Source organism: Peromyscus eremicus, chromosome 15 (genome assembly GCF_949786415.1).
Source record: "Peromyscus eremicus chromosome 15, PerEre_H2_v1, whole genome shotgun sequence".
In the NCBI taxonomy this organism is placed as follows: domain Eukaryota; kingdom Metazoa; phylum Chordata; class Mammalia; order Rodentia; family Cricetidae; genus Peromyscus; species Peromyscus eremicus.
In genome coordinates this window covers 27,562,507-27,587,377 of record NC_081431.1, presented here as the reverse complement: position 1 = coordinate 27,587,377, position 24,871 = coordinate 27,562,507, and the positions used below count along the sequence as shown (strand labels likewise).

At 42.8% G+C, this 24,871-nt stretch overlaps 1 protein-coding gene across 1 annotated transcript; it reads left to right on the top strand.

Moving 5' to 3' along the window:
* The first annotated feature begins 1,242 nt into the window (after nucleotides 1-1,242).
* Nucleotides 1,243-18,998, top strand: Tmco1 (transmembrane and coiled-coil domains 1). The gene is made up of 7 exons (XM_059280385.1): nucleotides 1,243-1,476; nucleotides 1,833-1,910; nucleotides 3,346-3,405; nucleotides 4,631-4,677; nucleotides 7,270-7,337; nucleotides 11,050-11,194; nucleotides 18,349-18,998. Exons 1-7 carry the CDS (start codon nucleotides 1,407-1,409, stop codon nucleotides 18,445-18,447), a joined length of 567 nt encoding a protein of 188 aa, XP_059136368.1. The 5' UTR covers nucleotides 1,243-1,406; the 3' UTR covers nucleotides 18,448-18,998.
* Nucleotides 18,999-24,871: the final 5,873 nt, after the last annotated feature.

The window sequence follows — 24,871 nt, the reverse complement described above, 5'->3', positions numbered from 1 at the left end:
TCACTCTGTAGACCAGGCCGGCCTCGAACTCACAGAGATCCGCCTGGCTCTGCCTCCCGAGTGCTGGGATTAAAGGCGTGCGCCACCACCGCCCGGCGTAAGAAATATCTTAATCCATCTTTCTGACCCTACAGTGCCCAGTTCTGTTCCTGACACACAGGAACTCAATAGTGTCTGTTAAAATGGCTGCTGCTAAGTACGAGGGAAGGGAAACTTCAAACATAAGTTTACGCAAGATTTCTAAATTGTGTGCAGTGGATTTGAAAGAACCAATGACAGAAAGTGGAAGTCAAGCTAGGCATGGTGGCACGCACTGGTATGGAAAGCTGAGGCAGGGGGATCTCTGTGAGTTCCGCATCAGCCAGGGCTACACAGTGCAATTCTGTCTCAAGACAAACACACACGTACAAATCAAGATTTCCGTGTTTCCTTGAAGAAAAAGCAAAGGAAATCAAAACCAGATCAGAGAAACCAGGTGTTCGTTCTCCAACAAATTAGGACCATTTATTTGACCTACACAAACGCTCCTTTCAGAGAAACCGAGTGTTCTTGCCCGTCACAGGACTTATTTTGTTCGGTCCAGCTTGCACAAGGTAATTTACAGTCCCTCACAGAGGCCACTGGAGTTTATGACCCTCTCTCTCGAGACATTCTACTCGCTGCTCTTTTACACACCACGCATTTTCAAACCCCGTCCGCCCTCCCGTCCCCCGCCTTTCACTTTGCCCAGAAGGTTCTTTGCTTTCTCTAAAACCATTTCTAATCCTCGAAGTCAACGTTTGCATCTCCTTCCAGACAACTGTTCCCCTGCGGAACTCGGGCCGTACTTCCAGTAAAACCTTAGCTGCAGCGTGTGCAAACGGTTGCCTTCCTCCGGCGCAATAAAAGTTCCTTTTAACCAGCGACCAATGACTCCCTCGCCTCCGCGCGCCCAGCTCCACGACTGGAGGCGAGCATCCAAATCCTGGCCTAACTTGTCGGCCACGGAAGTCGGGGCTGAAGGTAAAAATGCAGACGCCAGATGACGGGATTCTGGCGTGGAAGGAGGTAGACGATCGGATTCCAGGAGCCGATCTCCACGCCGCAATCCGCAGCGGGGACTGTCCTTCCAACTCTCGCGAGACCGGGCCTGAGCGCGCGCGCGCGCGCGCCCGCGCGCGCCCGCAGCCCCCGAGATTTGTGGGTTACTTTCTTCCAATGTAAGTGGTCACCCAGCTCGAGTGACACTTGCAGTTCCGGGTCAGTGTCCCGGAAGCGGAAGTGCGGCCTCCGTGCTGTCAAAGTTGTAGTGTTCCTTGCGGGGTGGGGGGGATCCGTCCCGCGAAGCGTCTTCCAGGTCTCTCTCTCGCTGGCTCGTGAGCGCTTCCCCCGCGAAGGGTGTGGGAGCGCCGGGACGCACGAGCGAGATGAGCACCATGTTTGCAGACACGCTGCTCATCGTTTTTATCTCCGTGTGCACCGCGCTGCTCGCCGAGGGTGAGAGCGGCAGTTTCTCGGACGTCCCATTAGTCTCGGGGTGGAAGGGCACAGGGGTCCCTCGCGCACCCTGAGGAAAGATCGGGAGCCTCATTTCTTGCGGCCTGCGTGGTCTGTTGCAAAAAAAAAAAAAAAAAAAAAAATCCTCGAGAGAAGTGGGAGGGTAGTGTGGAATCCGATTTCCTTTCACTTATTTGTGGATACATTAAAAAAAAAAAAACGTTGTGAACTGACTTTGGAAAGGGCTAGTTACTGATATAGAGCAAAGTGTTGACATCCTTCTGCCTCCGTCAGTCACCGTTTGTTGTGACCATTCCAATAATTTCTCATTAGCATGTTCCTTTTACATGTTTTAGGCATAACCTGGGTCCTGGTTTACAGGACAGACAAGTACAAGCGATTGAAGGCAGAAGTGGAAAAGCAAAGTAAAAAATGTGAGTATGGTACACGTTGGCAGTTCCAACACTTTAAGTTCATCGAGCTCATGTTCACAGTAACGATCTTAGGAGCGCCAGCTGACACTAAGAATACAAAACTAGTCCAGTCTGCTTGGCTGGGGCACACACTGCAATCTTGGCACTCAGGAGATCAAGACAGAATGGTGAGTTCCAAGCCATCGTGGGCTACACAGAGAGATCAGTCTCACATTACAGACAAAACCAAAATCCAGCTTGCTGAAATAGAAATCGAAGACTTTTGTTTGTTTGTTTGTTTTTTGGTATTTTTCGAGACAGGGTTTCTCTGTGTAGCTTTGGAGCCTGTCCTGGAACTCACTCTGTAGACCAGGCTGGCCTCGAACTCACAGAGATCTGCCTGCCTCTGCCTCCCGAGTGCTGGGATTAAAGGTGTGCACCACCACATTACTTTTTTGTTTTGTTTTTGAGGTGGGTCTCAGCCCTTGTTTGAGTGCCTTTTTTTGGGTAAATTTTAGACAAGATCTTATGTAGGCTAGGCTAGCTTTGAACTCTGTTTAGCTGAGGTTAACCTTGAACTTCTGATCTCTGTTTCTGCTTACTAAGGACTAGGATTGCAGCTGTGCGCTGTCACATCCAGTTTATGGGTTGCTAGGGATTGTACTCAGGTCTTGTAAGTGATACGTGAGTACGGCAACAGCTGAGGTGCATTCCGCAGCTCTTCTTCCATTCCCCGCCACCCCTAAATTATCTTACTCGAGGGGCTTGAGTATAGTTCTGTGGTGGAGTCTGTGCCTAGCGTGCTCACAGCCTTGAGTTCAGCCCTCAGTAGTGATTCACACAGTAACCACTGTGGCTGGCTGTGTAAACGTCTCCACCTAACGGGACAGGAGATTCAGACGCAGAAAGTTAATGATAGACTTACATCACAAGAAAACAGGGAACTGCAGACTAAACTCTGACTTTTGTTTTCAAGCCTAGACTTTTAAAATTACAGTTCACCATTCTTTATTCAGTGTTGATAATGGCGGCTCACTATATTTAAAACCAGATTCATTGTATTTACCTTCACAAACATGACTCTCTTCCAGGATTTTCTTTTTTCTTTTTTTTTTTTTTGGTTTTTCGAGACAGGGTTTCTCTGTGTATCTTTGCGCCTTTCCTGGATCTCGCTCTGTAGATGAGGCAGGCCTCGAACTCACAGAGATCCGCCTGGCTCTGCCTCCCGAGTGCTGGGATTAAAGGCGTGGGCCACCACTGCCTGGCTAGGATTTTCTTACCTCAGTGACTTTATGCTTCTAACAGAAAAAAGTTGTAAGATTTCTCTCTTGCTTGTTTCTACTGACTAGTATGAACATGGTACTGCGGCATGGTTCTTTGTCAGTGTAACTTTCTTGTAATTCATCGGTGATAGAGCATCCTTTTAATAGATAGTTTTATGTGTTTATATTTACAGTGGAAAAGAAGAAAGAGACTATAACAGAGTCGGCTGGTCGACAACAAAAAAAGAAGATAGGTGAGATAGTAACCCAAATAAAACTTAGATTTCCTTTTGTCATCTTTATTTTTAATATATTTTTAATCAAATGGAGTTATGTCACCTTACCCCTTTCCTTCTTCCAGCCCCTCCCAGATGCCCTCCCTCGAACCCTTCTCATACCTGCCCCATGCTCAAATTGACAGCTTCTTATTCTTTGGTTATTATCGTTACGTACATGTGTGTACATGCATGCACAAGTATCTAAATACAGTCTGCTTTGTCTGTTTTTGTTGGTGGTGTGTCTGTGGTTTCAAGGCTGACTACTTGGTGTTGGATAATTAATAAGGGGGCTCACCCCTGAGCAAGGCTAATTCCCCCTTTCCCATTAGTTGCCTGTAGTTCTTAGGGTCAGACCCTGAGACATTTTCTCCCTTCCATGTTCACTTGTCTATTGGTACTGCCATTGTTCTGGTCTCGTTTATGCAGCCATCTCTAGGAGAGACTGTTTCACAGCAGACTTCCTGGTGTCCCGGCTCTGACAATGGTTTTGCTCCCTCTTTTGTGATGTCCCCTGAGCACAGATACAGGAGTTGTGATGTAGATGTAGTCATTGCGGCTGGGTTCTCCACCGTCTGTTGATCTCTGCCTTGTGTCCAGCTGTGGTTTTTCTGTGATGGTCTCCATTTGCTGTAGAGAAGCTTCTTTGATGAGAGTGGTGGCTACACTTACCTGAGGTCTAAGGATAAGATTTAGAGTGTGGTAAGGAATTACTCTGGTCCTGCAAAGTAGCGACAGTAGAGTCTTTTCTTTCTTTTTTTCAGTCTTTTATTATGTGAGCCTCCATGTGGGTGCTGGGAATTCAGTGTGGGTCCTCCAGGAGGGCAGCCAGTGCTCTTAACTGCTGAGCCATCTCTCTAGCCCCAGTAGTCTTTTCCATGGCCTCACTAGTTCCAGGAAGTTGCCTAGGTTTCTAAGCATGATTTCCCTCTTCTCTAGTGGGCCTGGAGTCCAGTTAGATAGCTCTTGGTTAGCACCAATCTGTGACGCCACATATAGATAGCACTTTTATTTAAATGGACGTATTTTGGCACTCTTCTACATTTAAACATTCTGTTAGTACAAAATAAGTAACAACCCATGTATTCAGTTCATTTATTGAATGATATTGAAACAGAATGCTTTTGTAATATCCAGACCGTGATAATTTATTTGAGAATTATGCTGTGTTCGTTGTACTAACCAGTTTATGAATTCTTTTCAGAGAGACAGGAAGAGAAGCTAAAGAACAACAACAGAGATTTGTCAATGGTGAGAGTCCAGAGTATGATTTCACGGAGACCTGGGGGAGCTGGGGGTTTTTTAAACAAAACTCCTATTTGCATCATATACATTGCATTTAAGTTCTTTTGTTGTTTTTGTTTTTTGTTGTTGTTTTGTTTTTCTTTGAGACATGGTTTCTTTGTGTATCCCTGGCTGTCCTGGAATTCCCTCTGTAGACCAGCCTGGCCTTGAACTCACAGAGATCCACCTGCCTCTGCCTCCTTAACGCTGGGATCAAAGGTGTGTGCCACCACCACCGGCTGCAATTAAGTTCTTAAAGTTTATCACTTACCAGGGATATAAGTAATAATCATAGATATTATTGGAATAAATAGAAAAAGTGTGCTGCCACATTTAAACTTCATTTTGAAGCTGGCATTGTGGTGCATGGCTTTAATCTCAGCACTCAGAAGCAAAAGCAAGTGGAATCTCTCTGAGTTCCAAGCTATCCAGGGTTACAGAGGGATACCTTGTCTCAAACAAATAAGCAACAATTCCCCTCCTCCACCACCATTCCCGCCAGCCCCCCCAAAAAACCCTTCATTTTAATAGTTTGGTTATAAAGGCTGCTTTGGAGGTTATAATTTGTTTCCTTCAGAAATGTCTTGCCTTTTTTTTTTTTTTCCGACACTGACATGTCCAAGTTTTTATATGCACTGATGAGCATCAACATTAATAGAGATGAAATACTGATGCAAATAATACATGTGCAATTGTTTCCATCACTGTGATACAGTAGTTAATGTGATACTCCATGTCTTGCTTTCTAAAAAGGGTTTTTAAAAGTTTTACTCTTTAAAAAAGATCTATTGCTGGGCAGTGGTGGCGCGCGCCTTTAATCTCAGCACTCAGGATTCAGAGCCAGGAGGATCTCTCTGAGTTCGAGGCCAGCCTGGTCTACAGAGCAAGTTCCAGGAAAGGCAACAAAACTACACGGAGAACCCCCCCCACAAAAAAAAAAATAAAAATAAACTATTATTATTTATTTTTATGTGTATAGATATTTTGCCTGCATGTATGTCTGCACCATGTTCATGCCTGGTCCTTGCAGAAGCCAGAAAAGGGTGTTGGATCTCTCAAGAATTGAGTTACAGATGTTTATAAGCTGCCATGTGGGTGCTGGGAATTGAACCCAGGTCCTCTGGAAGGAGCAGCCAGTAATCTTAACCACTGCATCATCTATCCAACCCCCCTTTTTATTTTTAAACACAACCAATTATTTTTCTGCCTTGTGTTCATGCTAAATCTTGGGTTTATGGTGTTTGTATAATTCCAGTATAGGGTTGGCACAGTGTAGATAGTTAAGAGTCTGTATTATACATCATGCTACTGTAAGGAAAAGTGGATTTCTTTAGCTCTCTTACTCATTGTTTGACTCAGGACCACCTTTAAGTTCTGTGTGTTTGGTATGGGACATCTCAACCATGAGTTTTTTCACTTACTGAGAGATCCTGGCTATGCTTCTCCATTTTCTAAAAACCCTTTTCCATGATGACTATAATTTACAGGGTTGTTTTGTTTGTTTGTTTCCTGAAACATGGTCCTACTGTGTATCCCTGGCTGGCCTTTGTAGACTAGATTGGCCTCAAACACAGAGAATCAGCCTGCCTCTCCCTCTTTAGTGTTGGGATTAAAGGCATGTGCTGCCACATACCTGGCTACAGGAAGGTATTTTAAAAGGTGAGTTTTCTTACCTCTAGCACAAATTTTTAACATGTTCACCATTTGGAAATTATAAAAGGTAAAAATTGGCACTATACCAGTGAACCAGAGATAATGTCTGAAAACTGTACATCTTTATACTTGTTCTATTTATGCATTTATGGGATTCGAATTTAGTAAGAATTTAGTTGCAACTAACAGGATACCAAACTCACAGTGGCCTACCATGTTGCTTTCTCTCTGTTGCTCCTGAAGTCCAGAGGTTGGCAGCCCTAAGCTGGAGTCATAGCTTAGCATGCCCTCACAGACTTGGCCGGAGTCAGAAGTTCCTTGTCTGGTTGATGCTTTTCCTTGAGGCACTGTGCTCTTCATTTCAGCCAGCCCAGCCCAGCCCTTGAAAAGAGCCTAACAAGATTCAAGTTTGCCATTTTAAAAAGTGCTTCTCAGAGACAGGTATTGTGGTTGTGCATCCTGTGATCCCAGCTGCTCAGCAGGCTTACACAGAGTCAGTGAGACCAAGAATTCAAAACCAGCCTTGGCAACATAACCAACTACACCATAATAATAATAGACATACATCTCAGTCAACACTTGTTAGTGCTGACTGGCTGGCTGACTGAATGAGGCCTCAGAGCTCTCCCAATTCATTACAAGGAGAGGAGGAACTGGAGATGGAAGAAGAGTTAGATGGCAAAGAGCTTTTTCCAAGGAGAACTTCTTGGTTTTGAGACAGGGTCTCACGTGTAGCCCTGGCTGACCTCAAATAACAGATCAGCCTGTGTCTGCCTCCCAGTGTATGCCACCACACCGAGCTCTGTGGAAAACTTTTTAAGAAAATTTACATGAAACTTCAATTTTTGTAGTATGCCTTCTTTATTTCTTTATTTTTAGTATAACCATTTTTTGCTTTCCTTGTAGGTACGAATGAAATCCATGTTTGCAATTGGCTTTTGTTTTACTGCCTTAATGGGAATGTTTAATTCCATGTGAGTAACCTTTTATGTAATTCTTCTGCCTAATAAATGTTATTCTATGTTTGTATGCAAGTGAACATAAGATTTTTTGGTAATACTTTGTCAGAATTTCAAAGTTATAGCCTTGTACTTGGAAAGCTGAAGCCATAATATTCTGTGTTTGAGGCCTGCCTAGACTTCATAGCCAAATCTTGTCTCAAAAATAATGGAAGAGCCGGGCAGTGGTGGCATACACCTTTAATTCCAGCACTCAGGAGGAAGAGGCAGGAGGATCTCTGTGAGTTCCAGGCCAACCTGGTCTATAGAGCCAGTTCCAGGACTGTTACACAGAGAAACCCTGTCTAGAAAAAAAAGAAAGAAAGAAAAAGAAAAATAATGGGAGAAAGAAAACAAAATTTCAAAATTAAATAATATAGTATCCAGATTTATAGTTGTTATTTCACCTCAGTTTTTTTTCTCATATACATTATTGTTTTTCCTCATAAACATTATTTACATATTTTAAAAAAACCCTTTTCATTGTATATATTTATTGTACATAGTACTATGCACAATTACATATTATACATTGAGCATATTTTCCCTATACTGTCCACTGTTTTTGTTGTTTTTTTTGTTTTTTGAGACAGGTTTTCTCTGTGTAGCCTTGGCTGTCCTGAATCTCACTCTGTAAACCAGGCTGGCCTTGACCTCACAAAGATCCACCTGCCTCTGCTTTTTGAGTACTAGGATTAAAGGCTTGCGCCACCACCACCCTGCTTCCTAAAGAGATTTTTATGAGTATATAATGTGCTTTGAGCATGTCCTCCCCATCATATATCTTCCATAATCATTTGAGAATATGCAGTAGGCTTCCTGCTTCTGTATCCATAACTACTTCATGCCTGCCACAGTGCATATGTGAAGGTCAGAGGACCACAGTCTGTTCCCTCCTTCCATTAGATAGGTCCAGGGACTTGAACTCAGGTTCTCAGACATGATGGCAAGTGCCTTTACCCTCTGAGCCATGTTGCCATCCTGTTTTTTTTAAATAACTTCAAAATAATTATGTAAAAAAAATTTTCATTTTAAAAGAATACAATCACAGAATACACTACTTCTCAACTGTGGGTCTCAACTCCTGTATTCCAATGATCCTTTCACAGGGGTCACCTAAGAACATCAGAAAACACAAATATTTACATTATGATTCATAATTATAGCAAAGTTACAGTTAGAAAGTAGTAATGAAAATCATTTTATGGCTGGGGCATCACCACAACAGGAAGAACTGTATTAAAGGGTCTCAGCATTAGGAAGGTTGAGAATCACTGACATACCTGTTTTGCTGTTTTCTGAGACAGAGTTTCTGTGTGTAACTCTGGTATCCTGGAACTCACTTTGTAGGTCAAGGTGGCCTTGAACTCAAGAGATCCTCTTGTCTCTGTCTCTCAACTGCTGGGACTAAAGGAGTGGGCCACCATGCCCGGCTCATAATAACTTTTTAAACCTACTTAATAGGGAGAACATTTGTTTATTAGATAAAAGCTTAGGCATTATATAGTCTTTAAAAGTAATTCAGGATGCCCTTTTTCAATAGCTTACTAATATGCTTCTTCAAACTGAAGATATTCATATGAAAATGTTTTGACTCTTAAAATAGTCTCACCAACTATAATCTTGTTCAGCAATGAGGTGCTGTTGTTCAAACAGGCATGTAGCAGACCGGGGCAATTGTGGCCCTGCTTTGACAGAGCTAGACAAACATCCAGAGCTCACGTGAACTACGCCACACCACATCAGTAGAACTGCTCCGACTTCCTTGTCTCCTTACCTTCCTCTCTCTTTTTCTCTTCAAGCTTCCTTTTTGTCTGTCCTTCTGTTTCTCCTTCCAAAGTGTGCCCTTGCTTCTTATGTTTCAGTGCTATCAGAATTTTACAGGAAGGCCAGGCAGTGTGGTGCACACACTTGGGAGGCAGAAGCAGGTGGATCTCTCTGAGTTTGAGGCCAGCCTGGTCTACATTCAAGTTCCAGGACAGCCAGGGCTGCACAGAGAAACCCTGTCTCAGAAAACACACACACATGCACACACACACACACACACACACACACACACACACACACACAGAGAAAGAAAGAAAGAAAGAAAGAAAGAAAGAAAGAAAGAAAGAAAGAAAGAAAAAAGAAATTGTTGCTGTCAGAGACTTCATAATAATCCCAAGATGTTATTCACTTTCACTCTCATTAAAAATTGCTTCTCTTCTTACTAGTTCTTTATTTTAGAATATATTTTTACCCAAAATACTTTCTAAAGCTTTTTTTAAAAAATTGTCTTTTTTAAAGCTTTAAAAAAAATTTTTTTGTCTGTGTGAACGTTGGGGTGGGAGGGTGCACTCACGTGTGTTGAGGTGCCTATATGGAAGTCGGGACAACTTGCAGGAGGTGGTTCTCTCTCCTTTCACCATATAGGTTCCAGGATGGAACTCAGGTCATCAGGATTGGCAGCAGACATCTTTACATAATGAGCCATTTTCCTGACCCCTAAAAGTTACTTTTTGTTAAAATATGCATGTTAGCATTTATCAGATTTCTTGCTACTTAAGAGGATACATTTTTTTAAATGTATATGAGTATTTTGCCTGCATGTATGCACCCTGTGCAGACTTGATGTCTGCAGAGGTGAGGTGACGTCTCTTGGAACTGGAGTTACAGACTGTTGTGAGCCATGAAGTGGGTGATGGGAATTGAACCCTGGTCCCCTGGAAGAGCAGCAAGTGATGGCAACTGCTGAGCCATTTCTCCAGCCCCCACTCCTTCTTTTTTTCTTTTTTTGGGGGGGGGGGGTTGAGACAGGGTTTTTCTGTGTAACAACTCTGGCTGTCCTGAAACTCACTTTGTAGACCAGGCTGGCCTTGAATTCACAGAGATCCACCTACCTCTGCCTGCTGAGTGCCCTGATTAAAGGTGTACACCATCACACCTGTTGTGGTGGTATTGTGTTCCCCAAAATATTGTGCACCCTAATAAACTTATCTGGGGTCAGAGAACGGAACAGCCACTAGATACAGAGGCTAGAAAATGGTGGCACTCATGCCTTTAATCCTAGCCTTCTGGAGGCATGGATCTCTGTGAGTTCAAGGCCACATTGGAAACAGCCAGGCATGGTGACACACGCCTTTAATCCCAAGAAGTGAGCCTTTAATCCCAGGGAGTGATGGCAGAAAGCAGAAAGGTATATAAGGCGTGAAGACCAGGAACTAGAAGCATTTGGCTGGTTAAGCTTTCAGGCTTTCGAGCAGCAGTTCAGCTGAGATTCATTCCGGATGAGGACACAGAGGTTTCCAGTCTGAGGAAACAGGATCAGCTGAGGAATTGGCAGGGTGAGGTGGCTGTGGCTTGTTCTGCTTCTCTGATCTTCCAGCATTCACCCCAATACCAGGCCCTGAGTTTGTTTTATTAATAAGACTCTTTAAGATTCCTGCTATAACCTGGCTTAGTTCACTTTCTAATACAACATATGTAAATAGCTGTACTATACACAGTGAAAGTCTTTTGTGTCCTCTATAATTTGAGTGTGTACAGGTTCTTCATACCGGAAGCATGGAGAACCCCTTGTTTAGAGAGCACTGATGAGCCTGGGTCCTTTCCCACATCCCCGCTCTTTCAGCCTTGGTCAAAGTGTTCTACTTGTGCCCAGTTGTTTTTCTAAAAATAACAGTTCTGTGCTTTTGTTTTTCCATTTTAGATTTGATGGTAGAGTGGTGGCAAAGCTCCCCTTCACTCCTCTTTCTTACATCCAAGGATTGTCTCATCGAAACCTGCTGGGGGACGACACGACAGACTGCTCCTTCATCTTCCTGTATATTCTCTGTACTATGTCCATTCGACAAGTGAGTATCCACAGCCTTTATTTGATATGTATAGCTTTCCTTTCGGTCATTGCTCAAAGTAGCTTTACTTCTGTAGTGCTGGGAATGCTTATCTGGGTTACTGAGTTCTTTCAGTTGCTCATTTTAGAATTCTAGTGCATTGTTTACAACTGTATTAAATGCCTGCAAATCTAGATTACTGACTTTAGGGATGAGGGGAGTGTTAAAACCAAGCATGACTTCCACACCCCATTCTTGAGGTCTGGGTTTTCTTCTCCATTTTATCTATCTAAAGTACACTGACTTCAGTCTTCCCAGTATCATTCTCTACCATGTATTAGTGCCTTTTGTCAGTTCCAGAGTGTTTACAGCTCTTGTGGCAGTGGGACTTGGGAGAATGGAGCCTAAAAATGAGGCAGACCAAAGTCTCATGCAATAGCCACCTTTATTCAGAGCATCAGACAATTTATACTCTGAGGGTTAAGGAAGGATCACATAAAGTATACAATCACAAGGACAAGCCTCACGCGGCAAAAACATGTTTTTCATAGAGGCATATAAACAAATAACAATAGCCAGCTGTTATGAATAATCTGAAGTAAGTTCATCCTATCTGCTACACCTGGGAAGAGCATGAAGACACATTCCAAAAACAATTTCGTATTTTTGAGGAAACTGAGGTCACAAGACTCTTGTCTTGATTTCTTGGAGTTTTCTCACAAGCACTCAGAATTCCCCTCACATGACTCCATTCTTAGACTGTGTTCTGACACAGAAAGACCAATAATTTAGTAATCTTAGATTATTTACAGTTGAAATAAAGCCTAGGTACTAAAGAGTTGGGTTTTCTGTCAGTGCCTACAATGGATTCTAGGTCTCATACTATGTTAGGAATTCTTTGAAACTGAAAATGAGTAAGTTAAAAGCATATGGACTGTAGACTTGAATTCTAGGTGGAAAACTAAGCCTAATATTAGTAGTTAATGCCTGTCCTCACCTCCATGTGTACTCAATGCAGTAGTTACTGCCTGTCCTCACCTTCGTGTGTACACAATGCAGTAGTTACTGCCTGTCCTCACCTTCGTGTGTGTACACAATGCAGTAGTTACTGCCTGTCCTCACCTTCGTGTGTGTGTGTGTGTGTGTGTGTGTGTGTGTGTGTGTGTGTGTGTACACAATGCAGTAGTTACTGCCTGTCCTCACCTCCATGTGTACACAATGCAGTAGTTACTGCCTGTCCTCACCTCCATGTGTACAATGCAGTAGTTACTGCCTGTCCCCACCTTCATGGGTGCAACACGAAGGAGTTAGAAACCTGCTACAGAAACACAGTGGCCACAGAGGTTTGTTCTACAAACTAGGATTTCACACAAAAGGACTGAATTCTGTCCTAAGGGTGAATAGTCTCACCACTGTTCTTGACATAGGAGGCCGTATGAGTGGAAGCTTGGAGGCATGGTGGTGTGTAGGGATTAGGGACCATGAGTCCACTGTTAGTGAGAGGTAGTGGGAAAGAACACAGCACTGAGGAAGGTCATCTTAATTTGTGCCTCACAGGACACGCTGAGTTTATTAATGGTTTCCTAGGATGCGGTGGTGAGGTGCTGCTGCCGCCTCTTCAGATTCTGGTCATTTGTTTGGTTTTGAGGCTGTTTTGTGGACTGTGGTTCTCCTCCTCCTCTTCAACTTCATTCCATTTTTGTTTGTATTTGAGGCTATTCTGAATCAGTTCTATTCCTGATTTCTTTCTCAGTGCTCGTATAGAAAAGTGCATAGAAAAGCTATTGCGTTATGTGTGCTGGTTTTGTATCCTGCTGAATTTGTTTGTAAGTACAGAGAGCTAGCCATTGCACCACTGGGCCCTCTTGTTTATCTCTTGTAAGGATTCTCCGGTGGAGCATTTAGGGTATTCTCAGCGTGGGCTCACATTATCTGCAAACAGGGATAATGATACACATCCCTCTTCCTTCTCTTCCCTGTCTCTACTGGCTAAGATTTCATGCACCACTTTTGAATAAGAGTAATAAGAGTAGACCACTTTCTATTGTTCCTGATTTTGAAGGATATGTTTTCAGTTTTACCCCATTTAGTATGATGGTGGTTGTAGATTTGCTGTTCATCACCTTTATTATGTTATGATTCTTCTATACCCAGCTTCTTCAGAGATTCAGAGGTTTTTGTTTTATTTTGTTTTGTTCTGTTTCCTTCTTGTGTTTCTTTCTTTCTTTCTTTTAAGATTTTTTTTTTTATTTATTATGTATACAGTGTTCTTCTTGCATGTATGCCTATAGGCCAGAAGATGGCACCAGATATCATTACAGATGGTCGTGAGTCACCTTATGGTTGCTGGGAATTGAACTCAGGACTTCTGAAGAGCAGCCAATGCTCTTAACTTGCTGAGCCATCTCTCCAGCCCCCTTCTTGTATTTCTTATAGTACAAGTTTGTTGGCAACAAGTTAGCAATCTTCATATATCTGAAACTACCTTTAATTCATCCTCTTTTTGTCGCTAATTTGAGGCAGAGTCTTAAGGCAAGTAGCCCAAGATGGCGAACTTGCTGTGTAGCCGAGGTTGCTTTTGAACTCCTGGGTCCTCTTACCTCCACCTCCTGAATAGTAGGATCACAAGTGTGAGTTAGCATGCCTGGCTCATTCTCATTGTTGCGAGTTTTTTGTTGTTTGTTTTTGTTTTATGATTCTTTTGTTTTAAGATTGTTTTATGTTTTGTTTTAAGATATCTATGCAGTCCTAGCTGTCTTGAAGCTTGCCAGGCTGGCCTCAAAACTCACAGGAGATCCTCCTGCCTCTGGTGAACAAGTGCTGGAATTAAAGGTGTGTGCTACCATGCCAGGCTCAAAACTTTCTTTGGTTTTTCAAGACAAGGTTTCTCTGTGTAGCTGTGGCTGTCCTAGAACTTGCTGTGTAGACCAGGCTGGCCTCGAACTCACGGAGATCCACCTGCCCCTGCCTCCCGGGTGCTTTAATCACCACCACCTGGCCTGCAAAACTTTGTAATATGTATTTTTTTATTTTACTTTTTAATTTGAGACAGTCTTACAATGCAGCTTTGGTTGGCCTAGAATCTGCTGTGTAGACCAGGCTGATCTCAAACTCAGAGATCTGCCTGCTTCTGCCTCCCAAGTGCATTCATCACCATGCCCATCTTACTGTTGTATTTCTTGAGACTTTCGTATATGTTACAAGTGTCTCACTACACTTCTCCAAACTCACCCCTGAAATCTTCACTCCCAATTTGGTGTCTCCCTCCCTTCCTTCCTTCCTGCTTCCCTCCCTCCCTCCCTCCCTTCCTAAATAACCTAACCTACTAAGTCCAATTAGTACAACCTATATGCAAATGAGTGTGAGGCCATGCCCTCGAACATGGGCAGCCTACCAGTAGTCACAGCCTACTAGTCACCACCCTTCCAGAGGAAAGTGACTCCTTCCCCAAGCAGCCATCAATTGCCAACAGCTCCTCAGCTAGGGGTGGGGCTTGAAAGCCCCTCTCCAAGCATCCATGCTAGAATTTTGACCAATCTTGTGTAAGTGAAAACCCCCAGGAGTTCATGACTGTACTGGCTCTGTCACATTCAGAAAACAGCCATTTACAACACCCCTCCCCATCTTCCAAGATATTCCTGAAGCTTAGGGAAGGGGTTGATATGGCCATCCCATTTAGAGCTGACCACTCAGGGTCACTTATTCTCAACCCTTTGCCCAGTTATGGGTCTCTGTATTAACTGCTGCTCACTGCAAAAGGAAGCTTCAGTGGCCAAGGTTGAGAGCAGCACAAACCATGGGGTGACTGGCTGGCACTGTTGCGTGGAGTCTAAAGGTGAAGTTCTCAGCAGTAGCATGAAATTCTCATCTGCCCACTCAGTATCTTGTTTCTCCAAAAGGTTTTTACTTGCCTTTCCATTTTCTACTTCTTTCAATTAACCTGTCATTTAGAAGCCATCAGAGTTTATAAACTGGTTTTTATTCTGGAAAATGACAAGGACTCATTTAATTGACCCCTGTCTGCAGAGTAACCGAGCAAATATCCCGTGTATGTTTTGTCTAGAATTGTATTGCTATGTTTGTTGGCTGGACAAATGTGGTATCGTTACGTGTTCTCTAATGTCTTATTTCAAGTTGTTCTTATTTCTCAGAGTCCTTAGCCTAGTGTTAAATACATTGTACATAAATACAATCTTATATATCCCAAGCTGGCCTTAAACTCCTAATCCTCCTGCCTCTACTTCCCAAGTGCTGGTATTACAGGTATATGCCATTACACCTGGCTTTTAATGCCCAAATTTTAAAAACTGGACATTGGTCAGGCATGGTGGTGCAGCCTTTAATCCCAGCACTCAGGAGGCAGAGGCAGGCAGATCTCTGTGAGTTCAAGGCCAGCCAGGTCTATAGAGCAAGTCCCATGACGGCCAAGGCTACACAGAGAAACCCTGTCTTGAAAAACAAAAACAAAAAACCCCTGGAAATCGGTAGTATATCGTTTGGTTTTCTCACTGTTTTGTGCAGTGTTTTAGTTTTTTGTTTTTTAATTTGTTTACAGATATGTGTGAAGTTAATTATGAAAGTAATACAAACATAGATATTTCTTTCTCTAGCCTGGCCTACTAATGATTGGTCTTCCTAACTCATTTTAAAATTTCTCCTTTAATTTATGAGTTACATTGTATGCTACATATATTTAAATGCTTTATGATAAATACAATTTAAAGGGGTCCTTTAAGTTGTATTTGTTACTTCATTATATTCTGACAAGGGTTAGGAGTATATACTTCCAAAGGAGCCTAAATCTGGGCATTCCTCCCAGTGTCTGAATCGCAACAGATAATAAAGGAATATTGAAGGATAGGTAGTTGTATGTACACTGAATATCACTTGTTCTTAGGAGCAGAATTTTAAAAATATTTTTATTTTATAATTAATATAATTTTACATATCAGCCACAGATTCCCCTATCCTCCCTCCTCCCACCCCCTCAGCCTTCCCCCCCAGCCCACCCCCCATTTCCACCTCCTCCAGGGCAAGGTCTCCCCTGGGGAGTCAGCCCAGTCTGGTAGATTCAATTGAGGCAGGTCCAGTCCCTTCCTCCCTGCACCAAGGCTGAGCAAAGTATCTCAGCATAGGCCCTAGGTTCCAAAAAGCCAGCTCATGCACCAAGGACAGGTCCCGGTCCCACTGCCTGGGGGCCTCCTAAACAGTTCAAGCTAATAACTGTCCCACTTATCCAGAGGGCCTGGTCCAGTTCCATGGGGGCTCCTCAGCCATTGGTTCACAGTTCATGTGTTTCTGCTAGTTTGGCTATTTGTCCCTGTGCTTTTTCCAAGAGTCTCAATATCTCTTGCTCATATAATCCCTCCTCTTTCTCGATGATTGGACTCCTGGAGCTCCACCTGGGACTTGGCCATGGATCTCTGCATCTGCTTCCACCAGTCACTGGATGAGAGTTCTATCATGACAGGGTGTTCAGCCATCCATCCTATCACCACAGTAGGTCAGCTCAGGCACTCTCTCGACCATTGCCAGTAGTCTATAGTGGAGGTATCTTTGTGGATTTCTGGGGACCTCTCTAGCATTCTGCTTCTTCCTATTCCTATGGGGTCTTCATTTATCATGGTATCTCTTTCCTTGTTCTCCCACTCTGTTCCTGATCCAGCTGGGACCTCCCGCTCCCCTAAGGTCTCTTTCCCCCAACTCTTGCCCTCCATTACCCCCATCTCCCAGAAGCAGAATTTTAACATAGTGAGAGGAGGAAGAAAACCCACTAGACTAGAATCAGTCATGTCGGTTTAAGTTAGAACTTTTTTGAATTATAACTAGGTTATGACTCATGTGGTCTCAGGCTGGCCTTGAACTCTTGATCCTCCTGCCTTCACCTCCTGAGCACTGGAATTACAGATGTAATTTTATAACATTCTGTAACACTACACTCACTCTACCTCTACTTCTAACTTAGCTTTGTTATTTTGGAAAATCCATTATTCCTTTCCAAAGTTTAGTTTTTTTCAAATACCAAATGAAGGAATTGAGAAGAGTAATGAAGTAATCCCTAAGGCTTTTCTTCAAAAATGCTGGGTCACAGTTGGCCTTTACTTAACCTTTGCTCACTTATAAGCCCTCTCCAGTCTTGTTAAAGCATATGCCAATTGATTTTCTAGTCAGCTGTCTGTTCATGAGTACTCTTTAGCACACCCACGCATGTCTGCTCCAAAAGTCCATTGTTTTCCAAAACCTGTTTATACTGGTTTTACTTGTTATTGTTATTATGTAATTAAATTAAATTTTATTGTAGACAACGAAATCAGAACATAAAAGGATTGTTTTTTATAGGAACTACTTCAGTACTTTTTAAAAAAACAGAATAGTTTTTTAAAAAACTATTTGTTGCATTAGATACTGTTGGCAGAAGTTTCTGTCCCGCCAGCAGCTCCGAATGAACACACTGAGGCTTAGATTAATTACACATGTTTGGCCGATAGCTCAGGCTTGTTAATGACTAGTTCTTACATTTTAAGTTAACCCATATTCCTTATTTACGCTCTGCCACATGGCAGTACCTTTATTAGCATGGCGTGTTCATCTCCTGCTCCCTCTGTGTCTGCTGGGAACTCCAGACTCTGCCCTTCCTCTCAGCATTCTCCTAGTCTCACTCTCCTGCCTTATTCTGCTCAGCTATTGGCCAGTCAGCTTCTTTATTAGACCAGTCACACCAACATATATTTACATTGTGTAAAGGAGTATTCCATAGCAAGATACAATTAAGAGAAAGAAAAAGATGGAAAGGTTTTAAAAATCTAAAGGTCCACCAGGCAGTGGTGTCTAACACTTTTAATCCCATCACTTGGGAGGCAGAGGCAGGAGGATCTCTATGAGTTGGAGGCCAGCCTGGTCTACAAAGCAAGTTCCAGGACAGCCAGGGCTACACAGAGAAACCTTGTCTCAAAAACAAAACAAAAAAGTCACCTTCTTTGGATTAGCAGACCCAGTCCTGTCAAGTATGTACAGCTCTTACTGTTGTGATCTTCATTATTTTTTAAAAAATGACGTAGTCACCCCATGGCAGGTAACAGTACTTTTAGATTATGTGCATTCTCTTTGCTGAGGTGGATGTAAAGCACTTTCTATAGCTTGTATTAAAATCAACTCTTACTGTGCTTTCTTTACAGAACATTCAGAAGATTCTTGGCCTGGCCCCTTCTCGAGCTGCCACCAAGCAGGCTGGTGGGTTTCTTGGCCCCCCGCCTCCTTCTGGAAAGTTTTCTTGAAGGAAAGCAGAATTCTTTATTTCCTGTCATACTTTCTAGGCATTCACTTCAGACTGGCAAGGCATCTGGCCACATTCTAGTTTTGAGTTATATCTCATTTTTTTGGATATGGTCAGAATGAGAATAGCACTTAACTGATGGTATAAGTGCTTCTGGTCACGATGACTTCTTTAATAAGCGAACTCATTAGTTAAATTTGGGTGATTTTTTATGTAACCACAAATATCATCTTTCTTCTTTCACTTAAGTACTTCTATGGGACTAATGATCAAGCCTATGTATGTGCCATGTACCATAGAAGCAGACTGTCCATGGACATTAGGCAACTAAGAGAAAAAACAGTTAGCGTAACAACTTACCTGGAAGTATTTGCTGTTTTTTAAAAAGCCAAATGTATCACTTATGTTTGGTAACAAGCCAAATTTTTAGCTGTTTCATTTAGAGAAATATTTGATTTATTGCATATTTAAAAAATATTTTCTGTAATCTGAATATAAGGGTAAGCATTGGCCCAAAAGAGCTAAAATAAAATTTTGTTATATGTTCTTTTACCAGCCTTGTCTCATATGTCTAAAATATAGAATTGTCCTAGTGTGCAATTTGAAAGTGTTCTAGTTTGCTTTCTGGTACTTTGATAAAGACCATGACCAGAAGCAACTTGGGGGAGGAAAGAGTTTATTTCAGCTTACACTTCCAGGTCACAGTTCATCATTGAGGGAAGTTAGAACTCAAGTGGGAACCAAAGCAGAAGCCATGGAGAAATGCTGCTGAGCTCATTCACTGGCTGTCTCTTAGACAGCCCAGGCCCACCTGCCTAGGAAAGACTCCACATGCTATAGATGGTTGACTAGGCCCTCCTACATCACTCATCAGTCAAGACAGTCTCTCCAGACAATGGCTAGAGGCCGTCTGATCTGGACAGTTTCTTAATTGAAGTTCCCTCTTGCCAGGTGACTCTAGGTTATGTAAAGTTGACAATAAAAACTTACCAGCACAAAAAGTAAGAGTAGAAAGGAAAGGAAACTAGGCCTTGATTAGATAATAGTGCTTATCTAGTACATTCCTGCTTGACTGGAAAGCAGAACTTCATGGAAGAGGGCTGCTTTCTCTTTACGAGAGAAAGGACTTGGAGTTTGATCTCAGAGCACCAGGGGTGCTCATGGAGACTGCTCTGTTTCTAGACCGTTCTGTGAACAGAATATTTGCTGTTGTTTTAAAGCAGACTACATCATGAACTCCTGCTGTACTTCCGGTTTGTGTTTCCTTTGTCAAGCCACGTTTAGAACTTCAGAGTTCAGTGCAGGAGTGATGGAAGTGGAATACTCTCCCAGACACACCCAGACACACACAGTACTGCAAGTGTTAGCCAGCAGTGCCACTGAAGCTTCTAGAATGTATTGACTTTGGGAGGAACAGTTCGTCTCATTGTGGACTCATGGTCAGATTACTGAGATTTCAAGCAATATTATTTGATTTTATTTTAATTTTCAGAGACTCTTTAAGTGATTTATTTAGTAGCGTTGAGAGTCACACCTGGGGCCTTGTGCATTCCAGATGAGCACTCCATCAGTGAGCTGCATCCTGAGCTCCAGAGATTGCATTTTAAATTCCTGTTACAACAGTATAGTGTTTTAATGGGTTTCTAGGCCAGCAGCAAAGGAGATGAGGTGGTTACACTTGTTAATGAGTGGAACTGTGTTCTTAAGACTCTACATGTAAGAAAGATGGGCAGGTGCAGAAGGCTACCCAAAGCAGTTTCAATTTTAAACCAGTGGTAGGGTCTTCAAGAACACCCCTGCAGGGATACTTGGGGAAGCAGACGAAGTCCTGAGTGAGTGTGTGTTGTTGATGAGCACAGCCATGTCAAGGACCCCAATGTCTCAGATGCATGTGAATGGCAAGACCGTCCCCTGGTTGAGTATAGAAACTGGCTGTGTTCAGAAAGTATCAACCACAGCTTTCTCCTCTCTGATGACTTCAGTCTGAGGCCGTTCCCCCCGCCCTGCCCCCACCAATACTAGCTAGACACGAGCTAACCTGCCTCTTAAATAATAAACACCGTGTTTCCAGGCTGCTGGTGTGTCTCCATCAGAGTGCATGGCCCACCTGATCCCAGATTTTCTCTATGTGTCTGTCATTTAGGTTAATCCCAAAGCCGTGCATGTCTCAGGGGATATTGCTACCTTATTCCTTTCCAATATTTGATGGCCCACAGACTCTGGGTAAAGAAATCACTATGAGGAGATGTCAAAATATAGTGTTACATATTTATGCAAATGCCATGATGAAACCCAATACTTTGTCTGCTAACTTAAAAGTTACTTTTTAAAAAAAAGTGAATGATGGGCTATCAGGATGGTTCAGTGGGTAGAAGTGTTTGTTGAGCCAGGCAGAGGAGCTTATGCCTGGAATTCCAGCACTTGGGAGTAGAGGCGGTGGGGTCAGAAGTTCAAGGAAACAGCCTGGGATAGCTTAGACCTTGTCTCCACAAAACAAATAACCAGGTTTAAAGATTTTTGTTTGATTTATTCCCAGATCACATACCAGCAGATGGTAGAACCAGCAAAAACTCAGATCTGTGGGTTTCAGGGCTCATTGGCTTTCTACCTAGCACCCTTTAGTCCTGTTACAGTGTTAACTTAGCATGGATCTCATCTAGACTCATTACCCAATGTTCAGGTGTCTTCATGGAAGGTAAGTCAGGGTCTGGAAACTTAAGACTGTCTGTGTCTATTCTGTTAAAATATCTCCGCTCTCCTGTATCACCATCTGAATAGTTTATATTAAGAAGCCTTCTTTCATCATAAGTTAAAGCTTCTTTATTTAGCTTGTTACCACATGGGTAAGGAAGAGGATAAGTGGAAGTCTAGTAAGAGACGATATTCAAACGGCTCCCTTTCGCAGGTGAAACCTAATATGTTTGTTAAATTCAGAAATACTTAGATCTGGGGCTCATTTGCTGCTGAAGAAATGCTTCAATCAAAGGCTTTTCTTTCTTTTTTTTTCTTTTCCTCAGCACAAAAGTAAGTTTCAGGTTTATAATTATTCCAACCATTCTGAATAGACAAACAGATACCTTATGAAGAAAGTCAGAAAAACTCTGAAACTGCTTGACTTGGTGGTGTACTCCATTCTAGGAAAATAAGTACATTTTTAAGCCAGATTAGGCAATAAATGCTTCAATGCTGTGGTTCTCATGCTTGTTCTTTTTAAACTACAACCCAGGGCAAAGGGATTTATTTATTATCACAATCCAAATACAGAAGTTTTGTAAAATATTTCCTTCCTCTATGCATTTTGAATATTGTTCCATTTTTCAAAAATGTGGTCATAACCCACACATTTTACCATCTACTAAGTTCTGGTTGCACGAGACAGGCAAAAGCAAAGCCCATTCTAAACAGAAGAAATGAGTTTTCTTCCTCTGTGGACTTGAAGTATTATTAGAAGAACTGGGAAAGGAGTATGGTATGATGATTTACCCACTCTTGTAGTTCTGGCTCCTGAGACTGAAAGGGGAGGGTCACATGAGTTCAGGAGTCAGACACAGCCTCTGCAACATCCCATCAGAAATGTTGTTGTTGTTGTTGTTATATCTCAGCACTGGAGAACACTGCCCACTGTAGGAGGGATTTTAAAGAGTCTTATTAATAAAATCAAACCTGTGGCCAGTTATTGGGGTGAATGCTGGAAGGTCAGAGAAGCAGAACAAGCCACAGCTAACCTTACCTGGCCAACTTTTCAGCTGGTCTTGTTTCCTCAGACTGGAAGCTTTTGTGTCCTCATCCCAATGGCTCTCAGCTGAACTGCTACTGGAAAGCCTGAAGCTTAACCAGCTAAAAACTTCTAGTTTCTGGTCCTCACGCCTTATATACCTTTCTGCTTTCTGCCATCCCTCCCTGGGATTAAAGGCTCACTTCCTGGGATTAAAGGCGTGTGTCACCATGCCTGGCTGTTTCCAATGTGGCCTTGAACTCACAGAGATCCATGCCTCCAGAAGGCTAGGATTAAAGGCATGAGTGCCACCATTTTCTAGCCTCTGTATCTGGTGGCTGTTCCATTCTCTGACCCCAGATAAGTTTATTAGGGTGCCCAATATTTTTGGGGAACACAATACCACCACAGCCCACCTCAGTTGTGGTGGTGTTCTTTAAGGCTTTGGATGTGTTAAGAAATAACTAGGTGAAAAAGGTCAAGCCAACACAACCAGTTTTCTAGAAAGGCATTATCCAGGAGTGTGACTTGTTTCCTCCGAAGATGCAGGAGGCTGCTTTCTGGCAGCCTCTGCCTCTGGTAGGCATCAAGGTACGACTGTATGCATTCATTCCTCTGTGGACCAAGGACATCTGACAGATCTGTGCAAGTGAACTGTAGGAATCCACTTTGAAATCTTACAACAAGTAGCTGCTGGGAGAAAAGGACAAGGGCTCCAAAGTCATCAGGGTACTCAGATAAAAAACCACTCGTGTGTTTTCTCTGCCATCATGGTGCATGTCATTGACTCAGTACCTCATGACTTTTCATAAGGCTTGGATCACAGAGTCAATCACACCATTCTCTGAAGGGTTCAGGTGAAATTAGCGATAAAAGCAGACGTATCTCCAAGAGGAGACTCTGGAGGAGAGGCAAACTGGGTCTCTCGGGAATTGTACATGAGATGACAATATGTCTAAGCTAAGTCCAGATCACAGTTACTATATCAAGCTGCACGTCAGCACTCCCTGGAGTTGGACACATTTAGTTAGGAATATGTTCTCTCTCTTCTTTGATCTGTACTAGTGGCTTGGTCCAATGATAAATATGTGAAACATTTTGGAGGAAACAAAAACAACCTAAGTTGGATATGGTTTACTTTTCTGCAGTCAATTGTTCTACCAAAGAACCAACTCCCAGAGATATAGATTAGTTTGTTACAGTCCCTTTGTCCAAAAGCCTTACCCAGTAAATCTTATTGATAAAGTGCTAGGCTTGTGAGTGTGCACATTTCATTTCTTTCCAGGCTTAGCTGCACTCTATGTTCACTAGATAATTTAAGATACACCATTTAATTAAAAATCTTATCTTCTTCTCCAATGATAAATGATAAAAGCCCATCCCTTGCTTATCTCTCAGTAGGGAAGATTTACTGATGCACAAGAAAGATTAAAACACCTAGAAGACTTGAAATAATAAGGATGATTGCATCTTCTCTGGAAAAAGTTCATGGCTGCAGATCATCTCCATGACTTGTTCCTCAGCTACAACTCAGTCCTCAAATGTTCTTGCACTGTGACTGTCACTTCCCTTTGTCAGAGCAACTCGGCAACGTTAGTAACACACAGTGTCCTGGTGGGAGGGAGATAAGCAGAAATGCCGGCACCACCTTCTGCCAAAGAGGCAGTACACAGAGAAGGAAGCCACTGATTCTGGGGACATCTTGGGCTATTGTGTCAATGAAAGTCGGAAGCTTACCTTCCTCAGGGTAACACCTTTAATCCCAGCACTCAGGAGGCAGAGGCAGGCAGAGTTTGAGGCCAGCCTAGTCTACAGAGCAAGTTCTAGGATAGCCAGGGCTACACAGAGAAACCCTGTTTTGAAAAACCAAAAAAAAAAAAAACAAAAGTTTACCTTCAGGATCCTAGGAGGAGAGTAAGGGGAGAAAAGGGGGCAGGAGGGATAAGGCAGATGGGTATGATCAATGTACAATGATACATGTGTATGAAAATGCCATAACAAAACACATTATTTTGTATGCTAACTAAAATTGTACAACATAAAATTATAGGAGGCATGGTGGCACAGACCTGTAATTTAAGCTCCTCAAAAGGCTAAGACAGGAAGATGGGAAGTTTAAGGCCTGCTTGGGCAATTTGATGAGATCCTGAATCAGGAAGTAAAACCTGGAAGCGTGTTTGCCCATTTCTGCTGTCCCTGGCTGCCCATCTGTTTCCTTTAGGGGACCCTTACGTTAGACTTCTGCATTGCCATGGCCGAAACCTGAGAGAAGAACTCGAAAGAAGGAAGGGCTCCTTTGGACGCACAGACACTCAGCCTCTTCTTCTTGGGCCTTGATGATATGTAGATCACGGTAGAGGAATATGGAAGAGCAAAGCTATTCACGTCATGGTGGCCAGGAAGAGAGAGACGGGCAAGATACCTCCTCTCAGGACATGCCCCCAGTGACTCCGCTCCCCACTTTCACCACCTCCCAATAATGCCATCATATTATGAATCTTATCAGGGAATCACTCCATCGATGAAGTCGGAGCTGCCATGAGGCAACCATGATGCGAACACTTGACCCTGTGAGGCCATTTCACGTTCAAACTATGGCAGGAACCTTAACCTCCCCTACTTCATATGACCCTGGAGGGCTGGGATGGTTAATACTGACTGTCAACTTGACAGGATCTAGAATGAGATAGGAGACAAGCCTCTGGGCATG

Excerpts from the sequence above, each read along its gene's own strand:
- Tmco1 (XM_059280385.1), top strand. The coding sequence starts at position 1,407 with ATGAGCACCATGTTTGCAGACACGCTGCTCATCGTTTTTATCTCCGTG. Across the intron at positions 1,911-3,345 it reads GGAAAAGCAAAGTAAAAAAT|TGGAAAAGAAGAAAGAGACT; the intron begins GTGAGTATGGTA and ends TTATATTTACAG. Across the intron at positions 4,678-7,269 it reads ACAACAGAGATTTGTCAATG|GTACGAATGAAATCCATGTT; the intron begins GTGAGAGTCCAG and ends CTTTCCTTGTAG.